The following is a 27,060-nucleotide window of genomic DNA, read 5'->3' as shown; positions in this document are numbered from 1 at the left end:
ACTTTGGATCCAAAAGATCCTACCTAAATGGTAGAGTGAGGTTAACTTTGGAAAGTGATAATGTTATTTTATTTGTAGCAAGGCTTTTTCTTTTTTTTTTTTTTGCTGTTGATTTCTTAGCTAAATTTCTAGTGGTTCTTATTGGTGAGGATGATGGGGGTTTCCCCCTAGGCATTGATTTCCTGTCCTCTTCTGCACCAGGAGGGAGTGGTCACACATCCTTTGGCTGATGGAGTGACCTGACTTTCAGGTGGGTCTCCTTGGAGGGCCTCTGGATGCTGGGCTAGGGACGCTGAGCCACTGACCAGAAGCTTCCTGACTTCATTGGGAGTACAGGGGAACCCATGAGGAGAAAGTTTACTCTTTTGAGACCCATGAACAATGTAAGGTGATACTGCCAAGATCAGGACCAAGGCTGTTCTGTCTTCTGAGCAAGGAGCAAGTGTTAGGGCACCAGACCTTCATGGGTTTCCCTCAACACTCTGGCAGCATCCTTTGCTAAGTGTGTGATAGATAATGCTGCTTCTCCATGGGAAAGAGGACAATGGGGGCCAAAGCCTGTCTTGGACAGGATTTTCAACCTCCTGGCTTGTACTGAGGAGATCTGTATATTATAGAAGTGTAGAAAGAACACAGATTCGAGATTCTCATTTAAATTGTTTATTTGCTCATATAGCCTTTTTATTTTTCATTACTAAGACCAATAGTAGGTTCCTTGTTAGAATATGGCAATTTTTATTGGTCATTAGTGGCCTCAGCTCAAGGATTTGGATTTGGATTATTCTTGAATTGTTCGCATAGTGCACATTTATAATCTGAGGAGTCCTCTGGCTCCTCATTCTCAGGGGGCTCGTTTGGAGACATAACCGAGAGGGCAGCCAGCAGGATGGAGTAACAGGTGTTGTATAAAGATACTATGGAAGCATACTCTGGGTACTCCTGAAGGCTGGCAGGCCCTTCCCTTGTGCTTTCCATTCTAGCAGTAGCTATGGGTGTAAATGTAGCACTGCTAGAGGTACCTTCCCCACTTGAGCCATTTGGCTCAAAAGTGGAGCGGTTTCCCTGGGGACATCCAGTGGCACTGCGCATGGGAGACATTCCAGAGCGCAAGTGTGACTGAGTGCCACTGGTTCCCTGAACACTGGGGGCTCCTGTAAGGGACTGTTGCTTAGCTTTCTTCTTGGCATTATTCTGATGGATTCGAGGGGAATGTCTTGTAGCCACCAGCTTCTTTTTCTTCATCGCTGGTTCTCCAGGTGCTTGCAGAGTGGTCTTTTGGAGGTATCCTTTCTTCTGGATCTTCTCCAGGAGCTGAGGCTTATCTCGCTGAAAGTTGGAGTGGCGGTAGATCTGAAACAGAATAAACATTTCAGCCATTGTGGAATAGAATGTTCATTTTTTCCCTTCTATCCCCGAGTCATACTGGTTTTGTTTTACAGTGGAGAATAGAATGTTGTTAAGTTGCTGGCGGTGTCATTATGACCTACGGCATGAGGTCACTAAAGACAAACTATTCACAGCTTAACGTGGTCATATATATATAGTGAAATGGATGGATGGATAGATAGATAACATTAACTGGCCTGAGTCTTTTCTCAGACCTGCGGGTTAGCAATGTTATAGTTTAATAACAACTTAAGTTATCTTCAGAAGCAAAACTCCTGTACTGTGTCATTTGTCTTGGTGTCCTATAGAGATGTCTGAGTAACAGAAAGTGGGTAACAGAGACACTTTCTACATTACCATCATCTTCTTTCCTTGAGATGGAACCGAGGAGTTGTCGGGGCGTATTTTCCTGAACCCGTAGAGGTTAAGTTGACGAATAAAACTCTTCAAGCTGTCTGTTTCAAATATCTTCTTTGCGCCTCTCCGGCGAAGAATCTCTCTCTGGAAAAGGTCCTCCTGGATGACCACAGTGTCTCCTTGATCACTCCAGTTCACAGACTCGAACACGTTGTTCTCCACTATCACCCAAAGCTTTCTGGGGAAGGAGAGCCCCGAGAAGTCAATGTTGTCTGGCACATCAGCTACATTTTCGTTTTGGTCTTCTGGCTCCACGTTATCTTGATTGCCTTGGTTTTGGCTTGCATTTTCGTCACCGTTCTTGTCCATGTCTTCATCACCTTGCTTGTCCGCATCTTTGTCCAGGCGCTTGTTGGCATCTTCATCACGGCACTTGTCCGTGTCTTTGTCACTGAGCTTGTCCGCATCTTCGTCACTGTGCTTGTCCAAGTCTTCATCACCATGCTTGTCTGCATCTTTGTCACCATGCTTGTCTATGTCTTCGTCACCGTGCTTGTCCATGTCTTCATCACGGCGCTTGTCTGTGTCTTCATCACCATGCTTGTCCACGTCTTCATCACCGTGCTTGTCCTTGTCCTCATCCTCTTTTGACTCCACCTCGGGATCAGTTGAAGTGTCGGGTGGGACCCAGTTTTCTGGCTCTCCACCAATTGTTGGGGCTGGCATACATTCGAATTTCTCGTCCATATTCTGACTAGCCATGGGGCTAGGCCAGCGTCAGGAGCATTTTCGAACCAAGACTGTTACCGCTATGGTAGCGAGTCAGAAATGGCTCTGGACTGAGTCCGGGCATCCAATATATGCCATCCATGAAATTCTAGAGTCCCACTATCAGGGCAACCAGCTGCTTAAGTCACTGTCCCCTTTATTTGTCATGTGATGTCACAAAGACGGCTCAGCCAATCTGAAGAGAGGGTCCTGGCCAAGTATGGGGTTGGGGGGAGACAGGTGAAAGGGCCCCAAATCCTCTCTTTTCTTAAAGTATATAAAAGTTACGGTTCTATTTCCCACAGAAGTCTCCCATCTGGTGATAGGCACAGTGTTCTGAACTGCCAGGATGAGTCGAGAAGTCACAGTCCCCATCAGCAATCCCATCCCTTAAAATGTGTGAGGAGACTGTTCCTGGTGTCTCTGATGTGCTCAACAGCCAGACTGGTAGACTGTACCTCCTAGGAGATGGTGCTCTGTATTGGGCTGGTTGTCCTAGTCTCAGTTGGTATCACCCTTCTCCCCCCACTTCTGCTTTGGACTCTACCAACTACTCTTAATGGGTAATTGGTTTACTCTCAGTTGGTATCACCCTTCTTCCACCCTGCGCCCCTCCCCACTTCTTCCTTGGACTCTACCAACTACTCCTAATGGGTAACTGGTTATCCTAGTCTCAGTTGGTATAATCCTTCTTCTCCCCACTTCTGCCTTGGACTGTACCAACTGCTCTTACTGGGTGATTGGTTGTCCTAGTCTCAGTTGGTATCACCCTTCCCCTCCCTTCTGCCTTGGACTCTACCAACTACTCCTAATGGGTGAGTGGTTTAGACTCAGTTAGTATCCCCCTTCTTCCTACTGCCTTGGACTTCACCATCTACTCCCTAATGGGTGATTGGTTATCCTAGTCTCAGTTGGTATCACCCTTCTCCACCCCCCCACTCACCTTTGCCTTGGACTATACTAACTACTCCTAATGGGTGAGTGGTTTAGACTCAGTGAGTGGTTTAGACTCAGTGTTGGTATCCCCCTTCTTCCTACTGCCTTGGACTCTACCAACTACTAATGGGTGATTGGTTGTCCTAGTCTCAGTTGGTTATCACCTTACTTCCCTATGCTTCTGCCATGGACTCTACCAGCTACTCTGAATGGGTTTAGTCTCTGATTGGTTTAGTCTCAGTTGGTTTCACCGATCATCCCCCCCCACCCCACCCCTGCTTCTGCCTTGGACTCTACCAACTACTCCTAATGGCCTGATTTATTCTCCTAGTCTCAGGGGGCATCACCCTTCTCACCACCACCCCCCCATCCCCACTGCTTCTGCCTTGGACTGTACTAAATAACATATTTTTTTTTTTTTTTTTTGAGACAGAGCCTCAAGCTGTCACGCTTGGGTAGAGTGCTGTGGCATTACAGCTCACAGCAACCTCCAACTCCTGGGCTCAAGTGAGTCTCCTGCCTCCACCTCCCAAGTAGCTGGAGTACAGGCACCTGCCACAACACACGGCTAATTTTTGGTAGCAGCGGTCATTGTTGTTTGGCAGGCCCGGGCTGGATTCAAACCCACCAGCTCAGGTGTATGTGGCTGGCACCTTAGCCGCTTGAGCCATAGGCACGGAGACAAGTACTAAATAATCACCCTCCTTCTCCCCAACCCACTTCTGCCTTGCACTTCACCAGCTACTACTAATGGGTGATTGCTTGTCCTAGTCTTAGTTGGTATCACCCTTCTCTCCCCCCTCCTCCTGCCCACTACAAGCTACTCCTAACGGTGATTGGTTTAGTCTCAGTGGGTTTCACTCCTCTTTTCCCCATCCCTGCCTGCTTCTGCCTCGGACTATACCAAATATTCCTAATAAGTGGTGATTGGTTGTCCTAGTCTCATGTAGCATCACCATTCTCTCCCCCAAATCCCCGCTTCTGCCTTGGACTGTACCAACTAAACTTAATGGGTGATTGGTTGTCCTAGTGTCAGTTGGTATCCATCTTCTTTACCCACCTCCACTTGGACTCTGTCAACTACTTATAATGGGTGATTGGTTTAATCTCAGTTGGTATCACCCATCTTCAACCCAGCCTTGAACTCTATCAACTACTCCTAATGGGTGATTGGTTGTCTTAATCTCAACAGGTATCCCCTACCTCCCCCCGCCCCTTAATGCCTTGGAGCCTACCAAGTACTCCTAATGGATGATTTTTTGTCGTAGTCTCACTTGGTATCCCCTTTCTTCCCCCGCCACTACTGCCTTGGACTCTACCAACTACTCGTAATGGGTTATTGGTTGGTCTCAGTTGGTTCACCTTTCTCCCACCCCCTACCTCTGCCTTTTTTTTTTTTTTTTTTTGTAGAGACAGAGTCTCACTGTACCGCCCTCGGGTAGAGTGCCGTGGCGTCACACGGCTCACAGCAACCTCTAACTCTTGGGCTTCCGTGATTCTCTTGCCTCAGCCTCCCGAGCAGCTGGGATTACAGGCGCCCGCCACAACGCCCAGCTATTTTTCTGTTGCAGTTTGACCGGGGCTGGGTTTGAGCCCACCACCCTCGGCACATGGGGCCGGCGCCCTACTCACTGAGCCACAGGCGCCGCCCGCCCTACCTCTGCCTTTTACTCTACCAACTATTCCTAATAGGTGATAGGTTGTCCTAATCTCTATTGGTATCACACTTCCCCCCACACTTCTGCCTTGGACTCTACAAACTACTACTAATGAGTGATTGGATCTGCTCCAATGGGCCCAACTAAAGACTATTTCTTATTGCCACTGGGTCAAGTTGTCCCCAGTGCATACTGGGCCTGAGCACAGTGGGAGCCCTCCTTTCATTCCTAAACCTTAGTGTTACTCAAAGCACCTCTATGTGATTGGATATCCACATCCTCAACTTTGCTTACCCACAAATCACATCCTTGTGCAGATCACAACCCAATTCCCTTTAGATTCTATTGGTTCGTGGTACTCAGGGTTTTAAACAGGTTTTCAAAGCATCTGTTCAAGGTTAAACTCAATTTAACCTGTAGGCATGTACACTGAGAGGCTAAGAATTAAAATGGAGTCCATTGGTGGCATCTCCAAAGGAGGCATAAACAACATCTTTCACTCCCATACCAACATCTTTTTTTCTTAAGCAAAGTCTTAAGACTGAGAATATTTCATTATGGCCTTTGTTAGCTCATGAATTCTGTTGATCACTTCAATAAAAGGGGATTTGGTGATTGGATGGGAGTGGAATGGTAGTGAAGAAAATAAGTGGGACAACCACAGCTCTGGCATTCAGCAAAGAGCTGTCATTTACTTGATTTGACACACTTATGTCCTGTGAATCCTGTAGGACCCTTAGCTGTCATTCTTTTTTGTTTGTTTGTTTGTTTTTTGAGACAGTGTCTCACCCCCCTTGGTAGAGTGTCGTAGTGTCACAGCTTACAGCAACCTCAAACTCTTGGGCTTAAGTGATTCTCTTGCCTCAGCCTCCTAAGAAGCTGGGACTACAGGCGCCCGCTACAATGCCTGGGTATTTTTTTGTTGCAAATGTTATTGTTTACCTGGCCCAGGCTGGGTTCGAACCCACAAGCCTGGGTGTATGTGGCCAGCGCCCTACCCACTGAGCAACAGATGCTGCCTCATTCTCTTTTGTTTAAAGTCAGAGGTGTCCACAGTGAATAAGAGTCTAACCAAGTAGGGAACCTGTGGCCTTCTGATTTCAAGACTGTTCTTTTTTAAGCAACAAAGGAACAACAAAACCTTCATCTCTCTCTGCTGAACTCCTTTTTTAATGAAAGGATTTGTTCTGTAAAATTTGGATTAAGTCAAAAGGCCGCCTTTATGGATCTAGAAGGGCACAGGTAACCTAAGGCCACAGGTTCCGACATCAGGCTCCTCTTATCCCGTGAAGAGGGACTATTCACAGCACTGACCTCAGTCAAGTCCAGGAAAGGCAATATGGGAAAGCCAGGCTCCTCTGCCAAGCTCCCTCAGGCCCAGAAGTTCAAGTGTGGGACCTTTAGCTGGTACTCACGCAGTCTGTGATGCACAAGTCCCTTTGAGAAGAAAGATTGGTATTCTCTTCAATGTCTCAATGGCCTCCATGAATGACCCCTCCTCATTTATTTATTTTTTTTTTGGCAGTTTTTGGCCGGAGCTAGGTTTGAACCCACCACCTGCAGTATATGGGGCCAGTGCCCTACTCCTTTGGGCCATAGGCACCGCCCACTCCGACCCCCCTTATTGTCACTGCCATGTGCATGGAATCACCATAGTCAGAAGAGCAGGTAGAGTGCAGCTGCCTGGGGAAGGAGGATCATGCCTTATGGGAAGGCACTTCCAGGCTCACTGGTTACAGCTTCTGTGTGGCTGTGTCGTGATTGGGCTTGTGGCCATGGGGCAAGACTTGCTGGGTGTGCCTTGCCTGCCACCCTCCTTCACGGTCCCATTGCCATCTCCCTGGCTTCTAGGGAACTTCCCGTGTGCTGGTCTCTCTTCCAGGATCCAGCCTATATCCCTGCAACAGGTTCATCCCACCCTGGAGGCGTCTTTTCTGAACCATGGCTGGAAACTGGTTATGTCTGCACCAACTTCTGGAGACGTCCAAGGCTCACTTTCCCTGTGTCATTGCCACTGGGCTCCTCTCACATTCTCAGGCGTCCACTGTACCAGCTGCCCTTTGGCCTCCTTCATTTAGCATCTGCTCTGGGCCTGGGCCCCTCATCCCTAGGGCCCCAGTGTTATTCCCTGAGCCTGCCATGAACTGCCCTGCTGGTGACAGTGATCATGCCGCCCCTCGTCCGGAACACCCTTCTCTACATAGAGGTGATTCAGCTTGTCAGGGACCAGCTCCTCAAGTTCCAAGTCACCACGGGAAGCTCCTTCCCCAAGAACCCATCAAGGACTCCACATCCAGTTGTGTGGTTTCTGTGAGGACAGGCGTGTCACTGTCTCCCGTCTGCATGAGGAGGTCCTTGAGACCCCATTGTGAACTTGGCCCTCAGTAGATATGTTTCGTTAATGAAGAATGTTCTATGTTGCCAGGCCCTGGGTGGGATTTAGTATTGGAAATGGCTCAGCATTAGAGCAGGGATGAGGGAGCAGTTAGTGAGAGCTCCCACATCACAGCCACTGTGCTAAGAGCTCTGCCAGTGTTATTTACTCTGCATCACACAGTCCCTTGGGTGATTATTAGGAAGGAGCCTATCCCTCTGATGAGCCAACTTGAGTCATCGAGTTGAGCCATGGGCCCAGGTTCCATGGACAGGAAGCAGGAGAGCCAGAATAGGCCGGCAGGTCAGAGACCCTCATGCTTAGAGCCTCACTCATAAATGCAATGCATGTTCCCGTGAGCTTCAGAAAGGGCGGAAGGAAGCAGAAACAACACAGAAAGCAGATGGGTCATTTCAAAGTTACTTTCCTTGTAAGGTTAAAGCAGAGGAGACTTCTTGGATACACCGACTTGGGTTGACTGGAATCTTCAGAGTTTTGTTTTATTTGTTAACTGGCCTGGTCCTTTTAAAAGTTCAGTTTGACTACGTAACACTTTGCATAAGTGACTCCCTTCTAGTTTGGTCTGGTGTGGTCTGTTGGTCCTACTAGAGCAGGGGGGCTAGTCTAAACATGAAGTTTATTTAACATTTCTTCCCCCAGGTTAGGATCTAGTGAGTTTGTGACCGAAACTTAGGACATCAGTGCCCCTCCCAGTCACCACCGTTTTGGGTTTTCAATCTCAACATGTCATTCATAGGTTACAGAGCCCGTGATATCACGTGTCTCTTGGAGTTTCCATCACTCCAGCTGGAGAGAGACCATGTAGCGTTCAGCAGAGGGCTGTGTGTAGATACTGAAGACTCTTGGAGAGGATACGGTGCTCCAGGGGTGTTACTATTATGAATATCAAGAGAATAATTCTAAGAGTGTGGAGTGTGCCCTTGAGGTTGGAAGGACACAGGAAAGGTCGCTGCCTAGGGCCATTAGAAGTAGAGCACCACACCCAGATGGCTCCAGCCTGTGGCCAGAGTTAGCAGACGGGGCTCCTGCTCTTTCCTCTCCACCCTTTTCTTGAAGCTGGCCACTCAGGCATTGGCCTGTGCAGCTAAAGTGACCTCCACCTTACTCCCCTATGTATGGACTGCTGGTTCTTCCCCCACCCGCCCCTTAACTCTTGCCTCACTTGGTCTGGGAATGGTCCCATCGTGCTCTCCCTGCCCCAAATCTTTAACTGACAAATCTTCCAGTGAGTTGTGGTGCTGTATTGAACCTGCACCTTCCATCTGAAGACTCAGAGGCTATCCTGAGGCAGAATTTTACCTAGGATGCCACAGGGATTACAAGTTCCTAATGCCAGAATGATGCTCAGGGAGGCATGAACTGGACACAGGTCAGACAAGGGCCATGAGGATACCTGTCAGTAGAGACAAGTTTCCCGTGCAAGGGAAGCCCTGGTCCAGGTCAGACTAGGGAAATGGAGTATCCCGTAAAAGGCACGCTGTAAACACCCACGTCCACCTCCCCTTAATTTCTCATTGGAGCAGGGTGGCTAGCCGCTCTGGTACTGGAACCCTAATTTATCTGGGGGCTCTTTAATCAGGCGCCCCCATGAACCAAACCAAGTAAAACTGAATAGATGAAAGCAGGAGACAGAGGAGCCATCTACCCATTTTAACCAAGCAGCCTGTGCTTTATTGTATTCATTTGGGAGAAATGTGTCAGCAACTATGCAGACTCTCCCCTGTTTGGCCAGTAAGTAGCGATTCCGTTACCTCATATCCCAAGACAGAGTCATATGAAAGCAGGGGTGGGAACAAGTGGGTCTAGGAGACGGACTCTATAAAAGGGACCACTAGTGCGAGTTGAACAAACAGTGCATTAGGGATGTTGTCAAAGTTAGCCACTGGCTGGATTAAAGGATCCCTTAGGTCATGCAAAGATCTGGGTTTGGCATGACAGATTCAAAAGTCTGCAGAAACTACGGATTATACCATTCTAACTATAGGCCCTGGAACAGCACAGATTTGGGCTGTGTAGGTCCATGTGCAGGCAAATTTCCTGCCACCTCTGCCACCATGAGACAGCAGGACTGATCTCTCCATCTCCTCAGCCTATTCAAGGTGAAGATGATGAAGAGGAAGACCATTTGGCGATCCACTTCCACTTAATAAATAGTAAATATATGTTCTCTTCCTTGTGATTTTCGTAACATTTTCTCTTCTCTAGTTTACTTGATTTAGGGAGCATATGGTATGTCATGTATGCAGCAGACCCAACAAGGAGGTGATCAGGAACGTTTCCAGTCAACAGTAGGCTCTTAGTAAGTTTTTGGAGTTACAAGTTATTCAGGGATTTCCAACCATGCACGGTGATGGTGCCCCAACACCCATGCTCTATACTGCTGGGGTCCTCAAACTACGGCCCGCGGGCCACATGAGGTGGTGTGATAGTATTTGTTAGCGTTTTGTTTTTTTACTTCAAAATAAGATATGTGCAGTGTGCATAGGGATTTGTTCATAGTTTGTTTTTTTTTTTTAAACTATAGTCCGGTCCTCCAACAGTCTGAGGGACAGTGAACTGGCCCCCTGTTGGAAAAGTTTGAGGACCCCTGCTCTACAGTGTTGTCTGCCAAATGCAAGAGGTAGGCAAAAGCAAGGACAAGTTAAGAGGAGGAAGGGTCTCATTGTGATTGGGGTCTTGTTCTGAAGTCACCAACTTCTCATCCTCGTTTGCACGTTGAATGTATCTGCTTATGGAAAGGGATACTTTGATGAACTCTCTGAGTCAGTGGTTCTCAACCTTCCTAAGGCCGCAATGTATTTTCATTGTTAAAAGGGGTCACGACCCACAGGTTGAGAACTGCTGCTCTGAGTGGACACACATCAGGCATGAGGGTTGCCCCCCTAAGTTTACATTGAGTTGTCCAGTTCCATCTTTTGTGGCATAGTGAACTGAGCAGTTCCTGCTCTTAGATGGAGAGTTAGAGCAAGATAGTGGATGCAAATAGAATTCAGAACCCAGCACAGTCTACATGAAAAGAAAACTATTAGCAGGGCTACAATCTAATATTAAGCTTATTCAGTATGAAATGTCTGATTTAAGTGCTCAGTTTGACACTTGACATCTCTGACAATTCACTTCGATCCTTCTTGTTTTATTTTTATTGTGAAGTGTGTGGTCCTTTAAGGTACATCCCACTATTTCAAACGCACAAGCTGTGGGAAATGCCTTTCACAATCTCATCACCTCTTTCTCTGCAGGTTTCTTCACTGCTGGGGTAGCACGCTGCCTTTGATATAGCCACGCTGTGTCCATAGGTTAGGCACACACTTTGATGGTACTGCTTCTTGTTTCAGATATAATAAAGTAAAATTTTTGTTCTGAATTGGAAATTTCATATTTAATGTGCCATAGTTTTCTTCAGAATCATAATTTTTCTCTTCAGTCATCTCCATTTGGATAATCAGAGTAAGATGACTTTGTCTGCAAAATAAGTTTAGTCTCGTCAAGCACGGCCTGACGATTATGTGCAGAATGGTTAGTGTCTAGCAAACGGAGGTTTTTTTTCGGTTTGCTTGCTTGAACTTTTGACAAAGAATGCTGGATTGGACTTTAAAAATCCTCTTGAAGCTACGAAGCCAAACCAGGGCAGACATGTGACTTCACCTGCAGTACCTGTGTTTGGGGGTGAATTCTTCTCTTCTCAAGGTCCACTACATACTTTGAAGTTCCGGGACCTGTCAGGAAGTGACCTTTTTCTCATTACGAGGCTGGGAACCCTTGAAGCCAGGCAGTCTACGTACCTTCTCACATACAGCATCCCAGGGGAAGCCTTGTTACCATAACCAGTACTTCTATCAGCGTCCTGCTATGAAGAGGGCAACTTATTACATTATTGAACTAGTAAAATCAGTTATGCTCCTAACAAATGCAAACATCTTAACCAATTGTTTGTAACCTCATATTAATCTGAAAGAAAACATTAAAAAGAAAGAATTATACTGCGGCTCGGCATCGGTAGCTCAGCGGCTAGGGCGCCAGCCACATACACCAGTGTTGGGGCCGCTTTGTTGCGGGCGCCGCACGCAGGAAACAGCGGTTCGTGGATTGAAAGCACAAGCTTGCAAGAGGTGAGGCTCCCCAGAGGTGCAGGAGAGCCTCGAGTAACCTCTATCGTGGCTATTTATTGAGATGATATACAACAGGTGTGGGGGCCCCACGTACAAGGACTACGTGCTCAAGGATCGCTCGGTGCTCTTTCCCCACGGGCTCCACTCCCACCCTGAAGTACCTGCTTACTAATGAGCTACCCATCTCATCTCATTAGAGCACTAAGGTGCTTGAGGGCTCGTCCCCAGGCTGCAAACCATTCCCAGGCCAGCCAGGAGACTGTCCTGCTCTCAGCGTTTCCCTCAAGAACCAGTAACTGTTCTTACAAGCCTGGTGCTCACTCTCCTACACACGGGAGCTGGCGGATTCAAATCCCGCCAGGAGACTGTCCTGCTCTCAGCGTTTCCCTCAAGAACCAGTAACTGTTCTTACAAGCCTGGTGCTCACTCTCCTACACACGGGAGCTGGGGGGTTCAAATCCAGCCAGGAGACTGTCCTGCTCTCAGCGTTTCCCTCAAGAACCAGTAACTGTTCTTACAAGCCTGGTGCTCACTCTCCTACACACGGGAGCTGGCGGGTTCAAATCCAGCCAGGAGACTGTCCTGCTCTCAGCGTTTCCCTCAAGAACCAGTAACTGTTCTTACAAGCCTGGTGCTCACTCTCCTACACACGGGAGCTGGCGGGTTCAAATCCAGCCAGGAGACTGTCCTGCTCTCAGCGTTTCCCTCAAGAACCAGTAACTGTTCTTACAAGCCTGGTGCTCACTCTCCTACACACGGGAGCTGGCGGGTTCAAATCCAGCCAGGAGACTGTCCTGCTCTCAGCGTTTCCCTCAAGAACCAGTAACTGTTCTTACAAGCCTGGTGCTCACTCTCCTACACACGGGAGCTGGCGGGTTCAAATCCAGCCAGGAGACTGTCCTGCTCTCAGCGTTTCCCTCAAGAACCAGTAACTGTTCTTACAAGCCTGGTGCTCACTCTCCTACACACGGGAGCTGGCGGGTTCAAATCCAGCCCGGGCCTGCCAGACAACAATAACAACTCTAACCAAAAAATAGCCGGGTGTTGTGGCGGGCAACTGTAGTCCCAGCTACTAGAGAGGCTAAGGCAAGAGAATTGCTTAAGCTCAAGAGTTGGAGACTGCTGTGCGCTGTGACGCCATGGCACTCTACCCAGGGGGATGTAGGGAGACTCTCAAAAAAAAAAAAAAAAACAGGGCGGCGCCTGTGGCTCAGTTGGTAAGGCGCCGGCCCCATATGCCGAGGGTTGCAGGTTCAAGCCCAGCCCTGGCCAAACTGCAACAAAGAAATAGCTGGGCGTTGTGGCGGGCGCCTGTAGTCCCAGTTGCTCGGGAGGCTGAGGCAAGAGAATTGCATAAGCCCAAGAGTTAGAGGTTGCTATGAGCCGTGTGTCGCCACGGCACTCTACCCGAGGGCGGTACAGTGAGACTCTGTATCTACAAAAAAAAAAAAAAAAAAAAAAAAAACAAGAATACAAATACTTTCCAAATTGTGTAGGACTCAAATAGGAAAAATAAATAAATGTTTCCACTTTTGTTTACAAAATTCTACTTTACTAAATGGCTGTAAGCTGGAGATACCTTAAAAGAGTAAGTTTCCTTAAATCTGGAGAGCTAAACATTAAAACAAAGAATTGGTAAAATTTCAAAGAAAAAAAATGTTAAAAACATTACCCTCATCAGTGTATTTAGTCCTGTGTATTGTATTCTTATTCAGTTTGATCTTGGGATAGCAGTTTTATGAAGACACCAGTTTCTTCATTACAGTTCTAGACATTGTTACTGAGATTGAATGTTGTGACCTTATAGTTATTAGAAACCTGCACTTATCAGAGTCCTTTCTGTGAATCTCCTTGAATAGAGGAAGCACTTCAGGATTATGGTTGCTTGCTAAAGCTTTCAGGAAACAATTATGTGTGGGAGAAAACACTTAAAATAGCCATGGTTAAAAATCTGATAAGAGTTCTTGGTGAGCTCCGGGTCCATAGCTCAGTGGGTAGGGCACCGGCTACATGCACTGGGGCTGGTGGGTTCGAACCCAGCCAGGGCCTGCTAAGCAACATTGACAACAATAACAAAAAATAGCCAGGCATTGTGGCAGGTGCCTGTAGTCCCAGCTACTGTGAGGCTGAGGCAAGAGACTCGCTTAAGCCCAAAAGTTTGAGGTTGCTGTGAGCTGCTTACTAATGAGCTACCCATCTCATCTCATTAGGCTCTCTACCAACAGTGACAAAATGAGACTCTGTCTCAAAAAAAAAAAGAGTTCATGATGATAATGACATAACGGACAAGGAAATTTGTTTCAGAAGCACAGGTCCTTTTAACATAATGGCCAAAATTATGACTGATAACATATCAGATTTCTAGGAATTTCATACACTTTCTGGAAGGCCTATTCATAGCATCCATGCAAATATAGCTCACAGAAGGCTAAATATCATTTGTTATTTGACACTGTTTCCCATATAACTGAACATATCAAGCAAGCCTAATTGGTTTAGAGTCTGTCTTCCTTTGAAGAATTCTAGGGGCCAATCCAACCAAAACTCTCAGAACACTAGAAGTATAAAGGAACTTAAACTAAAACTAATATAGGACATCCGCAAAATCCTAGAGCAGCAGTTCTCAACCTGTGGGTTACAACCCACAGGAACTGTATTAAAGGGTTGCGGCATTAGGAAGGTTGAGAACCACTGACCTAGAGCAAATATCACACCTTACAGTGAAAGACTGAATGCTACAAAAGAAAATAAGATTTCAGGACCCTCTGATTTTATTCTGTCAAGGAGGGGGTAAGCCCTGGAGACAAGTCACTTAGAATATTTACAGCTCTTCTTAGGTTATAGATTAACTACTTTCGCATTGGTCTTGTTATGGAAATGAGTAGGAGAGACCAGACACCAGAACTTTCCCCTTCCAATCACTGATATTTGTTATAGATTAACCGGGTCTTTTCTTCTCCTGGACCTAACTCAGAACAGATGGTGCTCAAGACCCTGTGACTGTTACATTTTCTGTGTGGGACTTTTCCAAAAGGAAAAGACCACCTCAACTAATCAGATCGTTGTAACTGTGAATCTAGCCTTACATAGAAAGATGTAGAAATTCTACTAAGTTTCCCTGAACTTTGTCTACATGAACAATCACAAACTTCTATGTTTTGGGAGGGCAGAGCATGATGGCGGACAGGACAGACGTGTAACCCACCTCTCCCAAGCCACCAAGTGAGAGGAAAGGTGGTCTGGACCTTCCCTGTGTGTGGATTATTGGAGTAGACAGACAGCTGGAGACGCCCAGCGAACTGGTGGTTTGCTATATATGAGGGGTAATTTAAAATCACAGACTCTGTTGTAGAGATTCTTCCCTGCTTGGCTGTGCCGGCCAGCAGGCCCCTCCCCCACGGAGGTCAGCAGCTTGTAAATGCTGACAAAATCCAATTGACAAGTAATTAATCCTGAACTGAGGGAGGCATCCGAAAGGAGAGCCACTCAAAACCACAGGGAGCTGGGCAAACTGTTGGACAATTGAAGGGAAGGGATCCTGCCCAGGAAACAGACATTTTGAACTACCCAAAGGGGCGGGCACCTTTCCCCCAGGTGTTGGAGGGGGCTGGCGGTTCAGGCTGCGCAGCGAACTGGCGGACACCCATCCAAAACTCTGAACCATAAAACTCAGAATAAATCCCCCGAGCGCTCTAACCACGGGACCGGCTTGAAGCCTAGGACCTGGCTTTGGCTTCTGGAGCCGCGAAGTTACTGAAGCCCTGGACCGGCTTTGGCTGCTGAAGCCCCGGGAACCAGCTACAGGAGATACTGCACGAACTCAACACCACTCCCCTTATGCCTGATTGCAGTCGCCAGTTTGCGGGGGAACCTGGGAACAGAGTGGAGGGACTTAGGAAGCATGGACACCTGCACTGAGTGGGAAGGTCGGTCGCAAGTGCTGTCTGGAAAAGAACAGCCGAGGTTGCACAATTCTTAGGCGACAAACTTTTACGGAAACTCCAATATGGCAATCGGCCATGGAAGGTGGTTACCATGGTAACGGTATAAACTGTAAACCAGGTATAAGTCAAGAAACCACTCACAGCACCACCTGGTGTCCAGAAAGTATATCGCAGTATGAATATATTCCTACGAAAGTTGATCCCTACAGCAGACATATAGATATTTATAGGTATATTTCTACCACAAGAATATTTTTGCAGTTGGTGCCTTTTTTTTTTTTTTTTGGTTTTCGTGGGGTTTTTTTGCTGTTGTTTTCTTTTTGTCTGATTTTTCCTCACCATTTTCTTAGAGGAGATTTCGATAATTTTTTATTATTACATTTTATATAGATATATTTTTTATTTCTATGTCTTCTAATTTTAATTTGTTCTTTATTCTCACTTAACATTCCTTCTAACACCACTTTTTTCTCTCTTTTTTTCCCCTTCTTTCAATTATTTTACGATTATCACTATTTTTATTGCAGTTGTTCTTATATTGCTGTTGTCGTGGATATTGCTTGTATGTTAATGTGTTTCCGTCTATCTCTGTATCTATGGGCCCATGTGCCTGGTAACCTTTGTATCTGTTTATTTGTTCATTTGGTCTCAATGAGCTTGGTGTTACGACCTGCAACCCTGAGCTCCTAACACCCCCCTCCACTCTCACTCCGTGATCTGGAGGCCTGCCCCCTCAGGAGTCCAGATTCTTGGGTGAACTCTCAAGAGGTGTAGACAGGACCTGGACTGTAGCTGGCCAGTGCTGACTCTGTAGCAAAGGAGCGAGAAGACAACGGTCGGCTGAGACGGAATTACACTGGAGCGGTGGTGCCCCGAGGTGCAGAGCAACAGCCGTCTTCAGCAATAACAAGGCCCACCGCCAGATATCCCATAGCCTCTCCTCCTGTCTTCCTGGGCAACCAGATGAGGCTGAGCATCTTCTCAGATGGCAACACCATGGAACAGACCTGGGACTGAAACACAGGCCCCGTGAGTAAAGGGTTTTCCTGAGACGGTACAGACCTGGGTGGAACACGGAGACTAGAAAACACACCCGCAGAGCCGGGAAACTCCTAGGGTGGGGCTGATCCAGAGAACCGCTCTACTGAGCCTGGGACGCACCTGGCCCTTAGGGGATCACCAGCCTATAGACAAAGGAGGCCAAGAGGCTACAGCCAACAACTGATCGTGCTGCGAATACAAACCCGCAGGACTAAAGACAGGGCCTGAGACACAGGTTCTGGGAACACATATCAGCCTCTCCTCTGCAGAGGATTCTGGCAAGGTCAGAAACAAACTCCCACAGGGCTGTTCCCTTCACCCAGTAACATAAACTAAGGGTGGGGCTGGAACTGAGTGAACACCTCCACCCTCCATCAAGTGCCCGAGGTTGACAGGCCACACCACTCCCTGCTGGATAAAAACAGAGAATAGTGGCCTAGTCGAGCAGACACAGACTACCCTGTGACTTAGGCAGGTGCAAACCCCTGGAGTATCTGCTTACTGCAGACAACTGACTGGGTCACAGCCCTGTGGGACTAGCAGCGACTGGGTGTGACAGACCTGCAAGGTGGGGAAGGAGGCATCAATCTTCCCAGACTGATCTATTTACTGGTGGCTCTTCCTGACTCCACGCAGCACTGGAGCAAGCCATTTTAGAGCAGTCACCAGACCCCTGTGATCCAGTTCCAAGGGACCTCTTGAACTCTCCCACCCAAGGCAGCTGCTGACTGAGACAATTGACTTGAACCTTTTGAACTGAGTCACTCACCTGGGAACTATCCAGGTGGTGCCCTGAGTGTATGGTTGTAGGAAGGTTTGATTTTCCTTTTCCATTTGTTGCCTGTGGTGGGTGGGGTGACTTAATTGCTGGTATTTCTCCACAGCTGAGACTTCAACCCAGAGTAACTGTTTCACTAGGGTCACATAGAAACCAGCTGAAAACAAATCAGAACCACTTAGCACCTCTACACCAAACAGGGCCCCAGTTTCTCAGGCCACAGCACTGTACGGGTCCTCAACAAAACACCAGAGGAAAATCAAAGGGAGTAAAACAATCAAGGGGTGGAATCAGCGGAAAAACTCTGGCAACATGAATAACCAGAATAGATCAACCCCCCCAAGAAAAGATACAGCAGATGTAATTGAAGATCCCATTCACAAACAACTGGCTGAGATGTCAGAAATCGAATTCAGAATTTGGATGGCAAACAAGATTAACAAAATGGAATTAGGAATTTGTGGAGAAATTCAAAAGCTGTCTCAAGAATTTAACAAATTTAAAGACAAAACCATGAAAGACTTAGACACACTGAAACAAGAATTTGCAGCCCTCAAAGATGTGAAAAATACAGTAGAATCCCTTAGCAACAGAATGGACCAAGCAGAAGAAAGGATCTCCGACATCGAAGATAAAGCCTTTGAATGCTCCCAAACTCTCACAGAGGAAGAGAAATGGAGAGCAAAAATGGATCACCCACTCAGAGAGCTCTGGGATAACTCGAAGAAGGCAAATATCCATCTCATAGGAATTCCTGAAACAGATGAAGTGGCCTCACTGGGCACAGAGGCCCTTCTGCATGAAATTATGAAAGAGAATTTTCCAGACATGCCTAGAGAACCTGAAATTCAGATAGCAGATAGCTTCAGAACCACAGCACGACTCAACCCCAATAAGGCATATCATAATTAACTTCACTAAAGTTAATATGAAGGAGAAAATTCTCAAAGCAGCCAGGCAAAAGAAATCTATTACCTTCAAAGGGAAGAACATTAGAATGACTGCAGATCTCTCTGCTGAAACTTCTCAAGCCAAAAGAGGATGGTCATCAACGTTTAATCTCCTCAAGCAAAATAACTTTCAACCCCTGATCTTGTACCCAGCTAAACTGAGTTTCATTTACGATGGAGAAATTAAATACTTTAATGACATACATATGCTAAAGAAATTTGCCATAACCAAACCAGCTCTTCAGGATATTCTCAGACCTATCCTCCATAATAACCAACCCAATCCTCTACTACAGAAGTAAACTCACTCAGAAACTTCTGATCAAACTCCAACTTCCACAATGGCAAAAGGATTAAAAATGCCCACTGGACTTTCAAAAAACTCAATACCCCAAATTTCACCAAACTTATCAATACTCTCCATTAATGTGAATGGCTTAAACTGCCCTCTAAAGAGACATAGGTTAGCTGACTGGATACAAAAACTCAGGCCAGACATTTGTTGCATACAAGAGTCACATCTTAACTTAAAAGACAAATACAGACTCAGGGTGAAAGGATGGTCATCCACATTTCAGGTAAATGGTAACCAGAAAAAAGCAGGAGTTGCAATTTTATTTTCAGACACAATAGGCTTTAAACCAACAAAAGTAAGGAAGGACAAAAATGGTCACTTCATATTTGTTAAGGGTAACACTCAATATGATGAGATTTAAATTATTAATATCTATGCACCCAACCAGAATGCACCTCAATTTATAAGAGAAACTCTAACAGACATGAGCAACTTGATTTCATCCAACTCTATAATAGCCGGAGATTTTAACACTCCTTTGGCAGTGATAGATCGATCCTCCAACAAAAAGCTGAGTAAATAAATTCTAGATTTAAATCTAACCATCCAGAATTTAGATTTAGCAGACATCTACAGAACATTTCATCCCAAAAAAACTGAATACACATACTTCTCATCAGCCCACGGAACTTACTCCAGAATCAATAACATCTTAGGTCACAAGTCTAACCTCAGTAAATTTAAAGGAATAGAAATTATTCCATGCATCTTCTCGGACCATCATGGAATAAAACTTGAGATGAGTAACAACAGGAATCTGCATACACATACAAAAACATGGAAGTTAAATAACCTTACGCTGAATGATAGCTGGGTCAGAGTTGAGATCAAGAAGGAAATTGCCAAATTTCTGGAACAAAACGACAATGAAGACACAAACTATCAGAACCTCTGGGACACAGCAAAGGCAGTTCTAAGAGGGAAATTTATAGCACTGCAAGCCTTCCTCAGGAGAACAGAAAGAGAGGAAGTAAGCAACTTAATGGGACATCTCAAGAGACTGGAAATGGAAGAACACTCCAACCCCAAATCCAGTAAAAGAAAAGAAATAACCAAAATCAGAGCAGAACTAAATGAAATTGAAAACAAAAGAATAATACAACAGATCAATAAATCAAAAAGCTGGTTTTTAGAAAAGGTCAAAAAAATAGATAAACCTTTGGCCAACCTAATCAGGAAAAAAAGAGTAAAATCTCTCATCTCATCAATCAGAAATAACAAAGACGAAATAACAACAGACTCATCAGAAATCCAAAAAATCCTTAATGAACATTACAAGAAACTTTACTCTCAAAAATACGAAATCTGAAGGAAATCGACCGTTACTTGGAAGCACGTCACCTTCCAAGACTTAATCAAAAACAAGTGGAAATGTTGAACAGGCCCATATCAAGTTCAGAAATATCATCAACCATACAAAATCTCCCCAAAAAGAAAAGCCCGGGACCAGACGGTTTCATGTCAGAATTCTACCAAACCTTTAAAGAGGAATTAGTACCTATACTACTCAACCTGTTCCAAAAAGTAGAAAAAGAAGGAAGACTACTCAACACATTCTATGAAGCAAACATCACCCTGATCCCCAAAGCAGGAAAAGACCCAACAAGAAAAGAAAATTATAGACCAATATCACTAATGAATATAGATGCAAAAATATTCAACAAGATTCTAACAAACAGAATCCAGCAAAATATCAAACAAATCATACATCATGACCAAGTCGGTTTTATCCCAGGGTCTCAAGGCTGGTTCAATATATGTAAATCTATAAATGTAATTCAGCACATAAACAAATTAAAAAACAAAGACCATATGATTCTCTCAATCGATGCAGAAAAAGCTTTTGATAACATCCAACATCCATTCATGATCAGAACACTTAAGAAAATTGGTATAGAAGGGACATTTCTTAAACTGATAGAGGCCATCTACAGCAAACCCGCAGCCAATATCATATCGAATGGAGTTAAATTGGAATCATTTCCACTTAGATCTGGAACCAGACAAGGCTGCCCATTGTCTCCATTGCTCTTTAACATTGTAATGGAAGTTTTAGCCACTGCAATTAGGGAAGAGAAGGCGACAAGGGTATCCACATAGGGTCAGAAGAGATCAAACTTTCGCTCTTCGCAGAGGATATGATTGTATATCTGGAAAATACTAGGGATTCTACTACAAAACTCTTAGAAGTGATTAAGGAATACAGCAGTGTCTCAGGTTACAAAATCAACATCCATAAATCGGTAGCCTTTATATATACCAACAATAGTCAAGTTGAAAAAACAATTAAGGACTCTATCCCATTCACAGTAGTGCCAAAGAAGATGAAATACTTGGGAGTTTATCTAACAAAGGACGTGAAAGATCTATATAAAGAGAACTATGAAACTCTAAGAAAAGAGATAGCTGAGAATGTTAACAAATGGAAAAATATACCATGCTCATGGTTGGGAAGAATCAACATTGTTAAAATGTCCATACTACCCAAAGCAATATATAATTTCAACCCAATCCCCATTAAAACTCCACTGTCATACTTTAAAGATCTTGAAAAAATAATACTTCGTTTTATATGGAATCAGAAAAAACCTCGAATAGCCAAGACATTACTCAGAAATAAAAACAAAGCAGGAAGAATCACGCTACCAGATCTCAGACTATACTACAAATCGATAGTGATCAAAACAGCATGGTATTGGCACAAAAACAGAGAAGTAGATGTCTGGAACAGAATAGAGAACCAAGAGATGAATCCAGCTACTTACCATTATTTAATCTTTGACAAGCCAATTAAAAACATTCAGTGGGGAAAAGGTTCCTTATTTAACAAATGGTGCTGGGTGAACTGGCTGGCAACCTGTAGAAGACTGAAACTGGACCCACACCTCTCACCATTAACCAAGATAGACTCTCACTGGATTAAAGATTTAAACCTAAGACATGAAACTATAAAAATACTAGAAGGGAGTGTAGGGAAAACCCTTGAAGAAATTGGGTTGGGCGAGTTTTTTATGAGAAGGACTCCCCGGGCAATTGAAGCTGCTTCAAAAATACACTATTGGGACTTGATCAAACGAAAAAGCTTCTGCACAGCCAAGAACACAGTAAGTAAAGCAAGCAAACAGCCCTCAGAATGGGAAAAGATATTTGCAGGTTATGTCTCCGACAAAGGTTTAATAACCAGAATCCACAGAGAACTCAAACGCATTAGCAGGAAAAGAACAAGGGATCCCATTGCAGGCTGGGCAAGGGACTTAAAGACAAACTTCTCTGAAGAAGACAGGCGCTCGGCTTTCTGACATATGAAAAAATGCTCATCATCTTTAATCATCAGAGAAATGCAAATCAAAACTACTTTGAGATATCATCTAACTCCAGTGAGACTAGCCTATATCACAAAATCCCAAGACCAGAGATGTTGGCGTGGATGTGGAGAAAAGGGAACACTTTTGCACTGCTGGTGGGAATGCAAATTAATACATTCCTTTTAGAAAGAGATATGGAGAACACTTAGAGATCTAAAAATAGATCTGCCATTCAATCCTGTAATCCCCCTACTGGGCATATACCCAGAAGACCAAAAATCACACCATAACAAAGATATGTGTATCAGAATATTTATTGCAGCCCTATTCATAATTGCTAAGTCATGGAAAAAGCCCAAGTGCCCATCGATCCACAAATGGATTAATAAATTGTGGTATATGTACACCATGGAATATTATGCAGCCTTAAAGAAAGATGGAGACTTTACCTCTTTCATGTTTACATGGATGGAGCTGGAACATATTCTGCTTAGTAAAGTGTCTCAAGAATGGAAGAAAAAGTACCCAATGTACTCACCCTTATTATGAAACTAATGTAGGACCTTCACATGAAAGCTATAACCCAGTTGCAACCTAAAAATAAGGAGAAAGGGGAAAGGGAGGGGAGGGAGGGGGAGGGAGGGGGAAGGAGGGGAATTAATGGGATTACACCTGCATGGCATCTTACAAGGGTATATGTGAATCCTAGTAAATGTGGAATGTAAAAGTCTTAGCAAAATAACTAAGAAAATGCTACAAAAGCTATGTTAACTAATGTGATGAAAATGTGTCAAACGTGCTATGAACCAAGTGTATGGTGCCCCACGATCATACTAATGTACACAGCTATGATTTAATAAAAATAAATAAATTAAAAAAAAAAAACTTCTATGTTTTGGAACACTGGCTTCAATCTTTGGAGTCTGTGCTTTCTGGGAAGCATGTCCTCAAAGTTTTCCCCTCAGGGCACTCTAATTTATGCTGCATTGTGACCCTTTTGATTATTTCAGGTTGACAGCACTTTCCCCCTGAAATCAGAAACAAGGCAGGGATGTGCCCTCTCACCACTGCTATTCAGCGTTAGTAGTGTGATTGTAGTGGAATAAGCCAAGAACATTAAAGAGGTAGTAGGAGGCATGCCGAATGGTACGGGTTCCATAACACTGTCCTGAGCCTCAGAAGACATGACTTTCACTGAAGCAAATCCCGAGGAAACGGCACAAAAGTTCTTAGAACTAATAAGTGGTCCTACCAAGGTTGCAAGATAGAAGCTTAACACATGAAAATCATATTTTCTAATAATGGCAATAAAAATTGGAAAATTGGAAATTTCTATTGACATTTCTTCAATAATGGAATAATTGAATAATAACGAATCAAGTTCACTGCTTCTTTCCTTGGCTCTGCCAAGTTTACCTGATAGGCCCATCATGGGCATTCTTCATTTCTATTTTTAGCATTTCCTTTTGATTCTTTCTTAAAGATTTTCCATCTTTCTGCTTGGATTATGCATCTGTTCTCAAGCATTATCCACTTTTTCCATTACAGCTTTTAGAATATGAACCATAGTTGATTTAAATTCCCAGTCTGATCATTCCAACGTGTCCACCATATCTGATGCCTGCTCTCTTTTATTGTGCTTTGACATTGCATATTGCAAACTTGACACAATGTACTGATTAAAAATAACTGAGTTCAGGGGGTAGGAGCAAGATGGCAGCCAAGTAACAGCTTCCCTGCAACTGGGCATGGTGAGAGTGGGAAGAGAAGACTCCAGGCATCTCTGGCTGGTGGGATCTGCCCAGAAACATCCCTTTGGGGACACAGGGAGTCAGTGAGAGACTACTGGATCCCATGAGGAGGACAAAAGCAGTGGAAAACCGGCAAGTGGTTGCGTGTGTTTGTTCAGTCTAATTGCACTGATAGCTGTAAGTATAGCACCAGTGAGATTGCAAACTGAAAAAGCCTTACCTGTGAGCTGTTTTTATTTTTTTTCTTTTTTTGACTTAGCACTCAATTGAATTACCTTGGGAGAACATGGGTGAGAGTTTTGTCTAGGGCCCCAAGCCGCTGAGCCTGAACAGAGCTAACAGTGTTTGGCTATGGAACGTGCAGAGCCATTGTGAGAGAACTTCCCAAGCAAGCTCTGCCCTCAGGGTCGCAGAGTGAGTATCTATTGGTCGGGAGACCTTAGGTGAGTAATCTAGTGACTGAGCAGCCTAGGGGTGGGGACTGAGACACCTCACAGCCTTGGCCCTCAGGGGCATAGAGTGAGACCAGTTTTGCCACTCTGGGTAAGCGGGCAGCCACTTCAGGAGGGATCCCAGTGACAAGTGCCTTCCTGGGAAAGCATCTGCTTACCCAAGGTTATCAGTTTAGAGTGCCTTTTAGGCAGGCTGAGGAGAAATTTAGGCTCTCCACTCTACAGGGTTTGACAAATCAGCACAGGCCTCCAGTCTCCATCTTGTATAGCTGTATCAGCATTGTGATTAACGTCTCATAACCCAGAAGATCACCTGTGGCCCAGACAATATTCATCAAGAGATATATATATATGTATATATATATAGCTTTGTTTTTGTTTTTTAAATTTCCCTCTAGATACTTCTTTTTTTTCCTGTCTTCATTTTTCTAGTTTAAATATAATCTGCCATTGTTGCTTTCTTTAACAATTACAACTTCATTTTTGCTAGTGTTTCTACCCCTATTATTTGGTTTTGCCCCCAATTTTATCTCATAAAGTTTTCTGTTTGATTGTTTGGGTTTGATTTATAGCATTTTTGTCTTTCCTCTCTACTTGGTGGAGGTGGGGTACTGTGTCTGAGCAGACAGGCAAAGAGCTGCTGACCTCAATGGAACCACTCAACCCACAACACCAGAGGTTGGGGGTTTTTAAGTTTGGGTCAAAGTACCATATTGTATACCTATATTGCTCCTGTCTCCCTCTTTCCGTGCCTCTGTTTTTTTGTTTTTTGTTTTTTGTTTTTTTTGTCAATATTTCCTTTTACTCACCCCCTCTCCTTCCTTTTTTTTTCTTTTCTTCTTTTTTTTTTGTTTTGAATCTTTTTTCCTTCTTGCTCTTCAACCTCATCCTTCTGGTCCTGCACCAAAAGGACTCATTGAAAGCCTAGGCCAGAGGCATGGTAACTTAGAGAGCAAGAGGAAATGAAAGGAAAATTAGGGCAAGGAAACAGATAAAAGAAAACACTCATGAGGAATAATTGGCATAAAAAAATCCCAGCAACATGAAAAACCAGTCCAGAGCACACACCCCCACCCTGCCCCGGCAAAGGACTATGAGGTAGCTACTGCAAACGATTTCACCTATAAAGAAATGTTAGAAATTACAGAAGGGGAATTTAGAATACAGATGATGAGAACAATGAAGGAAATGATGGAAACAATGAAGGAAACTGCTGATAAAGCGGAAAATAACCAAAAGGAAATCCAAAAACAGAATCAAATAAGAGATGAACGATATGAAGAATATAGAAAGTATATAGCAGAGCTGAAAGAATTGAAGCAGTCAATCAGGGAACTTAAAGATGCAATAGAAAGTATCAACAACAGATTAGACCATTGAGATAGATAGTTAAAGAGGCAGTAAAAAAAAATATAGAAAGCAGAATGTTCAGTGACAGAATTATGGGACTTGAAGAATTCAAACATATGAGTTACATGTATTCCAGAAGGGGAAGAAGAATGCCCCAGAGGAATGTAAGCCATACAAGAGAATATTATAAATGAAAATTTCCTAAATATCCCCAAAGATTCTGACACACTCCTTTCAGAGAGAAGTTGGACCCCAGGTAACCTCAACTCTGGCAGAGCTTCTCCAAGACATGTTGTGATGAACATGTCCAAAGTCAAGACAAAAGAAAAGATTCTGCAAGCTGCCAGGAATAAGCACCAATTGACCTACAGGGGTATATCCATCAGGGTGACTGCACACTTCTCTAATGAAACTTTTCAAGCCAGAAGACAATGGTCATCTATCTTGAATCTACTGAAACAGAACTATTTCCAGCCCAGAATTCTATACCCTGCTAAGCTAAGCTTTAAATTCACAGAGAAATCAAATCATTTACTGATATGGAAACATTGATGAAATTCACCACCTCAAGACCAGCCCTACAGGAAATACTTCAGGACCCTCTAATTTTTTTTTTTTTTGGCCGGGGCTGGGTTTGAACCCACCACCTCCAGCATATGGGACCGGCGCCCTACTCCTTGAGCCACAGGCGCCGCCCAAGGACCCTCTAATTTTTTTATGTCAAGGGTGAGAGTACTTATCAGAGTCTTTTATATGTATCTCCTCGAATAGACGAAGCACTTCAGGATTATGAGGACATGAGAGATTCAAAAGTCTGCAGAAAATATGGATTATAAAATTCTAACTATAGGCCCTTGAAAAGCACAGATTTGGGCTGGGTAGGTCCACATACAGGCAAGTATCTACACACTGACCATCACAATGGATCAACAGCAAAGTAAGAACTCAGAAATTAAAGGACAGAACCTAACTTCCACAATGATGCAAAAGATAAAAGTAAGCAATGGACTCTTACAAAATAAGATGAATAGAACACTATCACACTTCTCAATGATCTCAATAAATGCTAACAGCTTGAATCCCCCACTAAAGAGGCATAGATTAGATTAATCTGGTTAGATTAAAAACACAAGCCATCCATTTGCTGTCTTTAGGAAATACACCTAGCTTCAAAAGACAAATTAAAACTCAGAGTTAAAAGTTGAAACACAATTTTTCAGGCAAATGGAATTCAGAAAAAAAGGGGTTGCAATCTCATTTTCAGATACATGTGGATTTAAAGCAACCAAAGTCAAAAAAGACAAAGATCGTCACTTTATATTGGTCAAGGGAAAAATACAAAAAGAAGACATTTCAATTCTAAATTTTTATGCACCCAATTTAAATGCTCCCAGATTCTTGAAACAGACCTTATTCTGGTCAGTCTGAACAACATGCTATCTTATAACATCATAAATTCAGAGGACTTTAACATTCCTCTTACAGAGCTGGACAGATTCTCTAAACAGAAATTAAACAAAGATAT

At 44.2% G+C, this 27,060-nt stretch overlaps 1 protein-coding gene across 1 annotated transcript; it reads right to left on the bottom strand.

Annotated features, from left to right (window-relative positions):
• Window positions 1-648: 648 nt before the first annotated feature.
• On the bottom strand, window positions 649-2,505 carry HSFX4 (heat shock transcription factor family, X-linked member 4). Its single transcript, XM_053580912.1, has 3 exons — window positions 2,401-2,505; window positions 1,744-2,127; window positions 649-1,350 (listed from the first exon to the last, which is right to left on the bottom strand). The coding sequence occupies exons 1-3, from the start codon at window positions 2,503-2,505 to the stop codon at window positions 760-762; spliced, it is 1,080 nt and encodes a 359-aa protein (XP_053436887.1). The 3' UTR covers window positions 649-759.
• Between the last annotated feature and the right edge of the window lie 24,555 nt (window positions 2,506-27,060).

Source organism: Nycticebus coucang, chromosome X, assembly GCF_027406575.1.
Source record: "Nycticebus coucang isolate mNycCou1 chromosome X, mNycCou1.pri, whole genome shotgun sequence".
NCBI classification, from domain to species: Eukaryota; Metazoa; Chordata; class Mammalia; order Primates; family Lorisidae; genus Nycticebus; species Nycticebus coucang.
The sequence above is the reverse complement of the archived record's forward strand: the minus strand, read 5'-3'. Positions and strand labels throughout refer to the sequence as shown.

Bases quoted from the DNA above. Each gene is read 5' to 3' on its own strand.
- HSFX4 (XM_053580912.1), bottom strand. From the start codon at position 2,505: ATGGCTAGTCAGAATATGGACGAGAAATTCGAATGTATGCCAGCCCCA. The intron at 2,128-2,400 runs GTGGAGTCAAAA...GATGCGGACAAG, and splicing joins ACACTTCAACTGATCCCGAG to CAAGGTGATGAAGACATGGA. The intron at 1,351-1,743 runs GTAATGTAGAAA...ATTCTGTTTCAG, and splicing joins CTCAAGGAAAGAAGATGATG to ATCTACCGCCACTCCAACTT.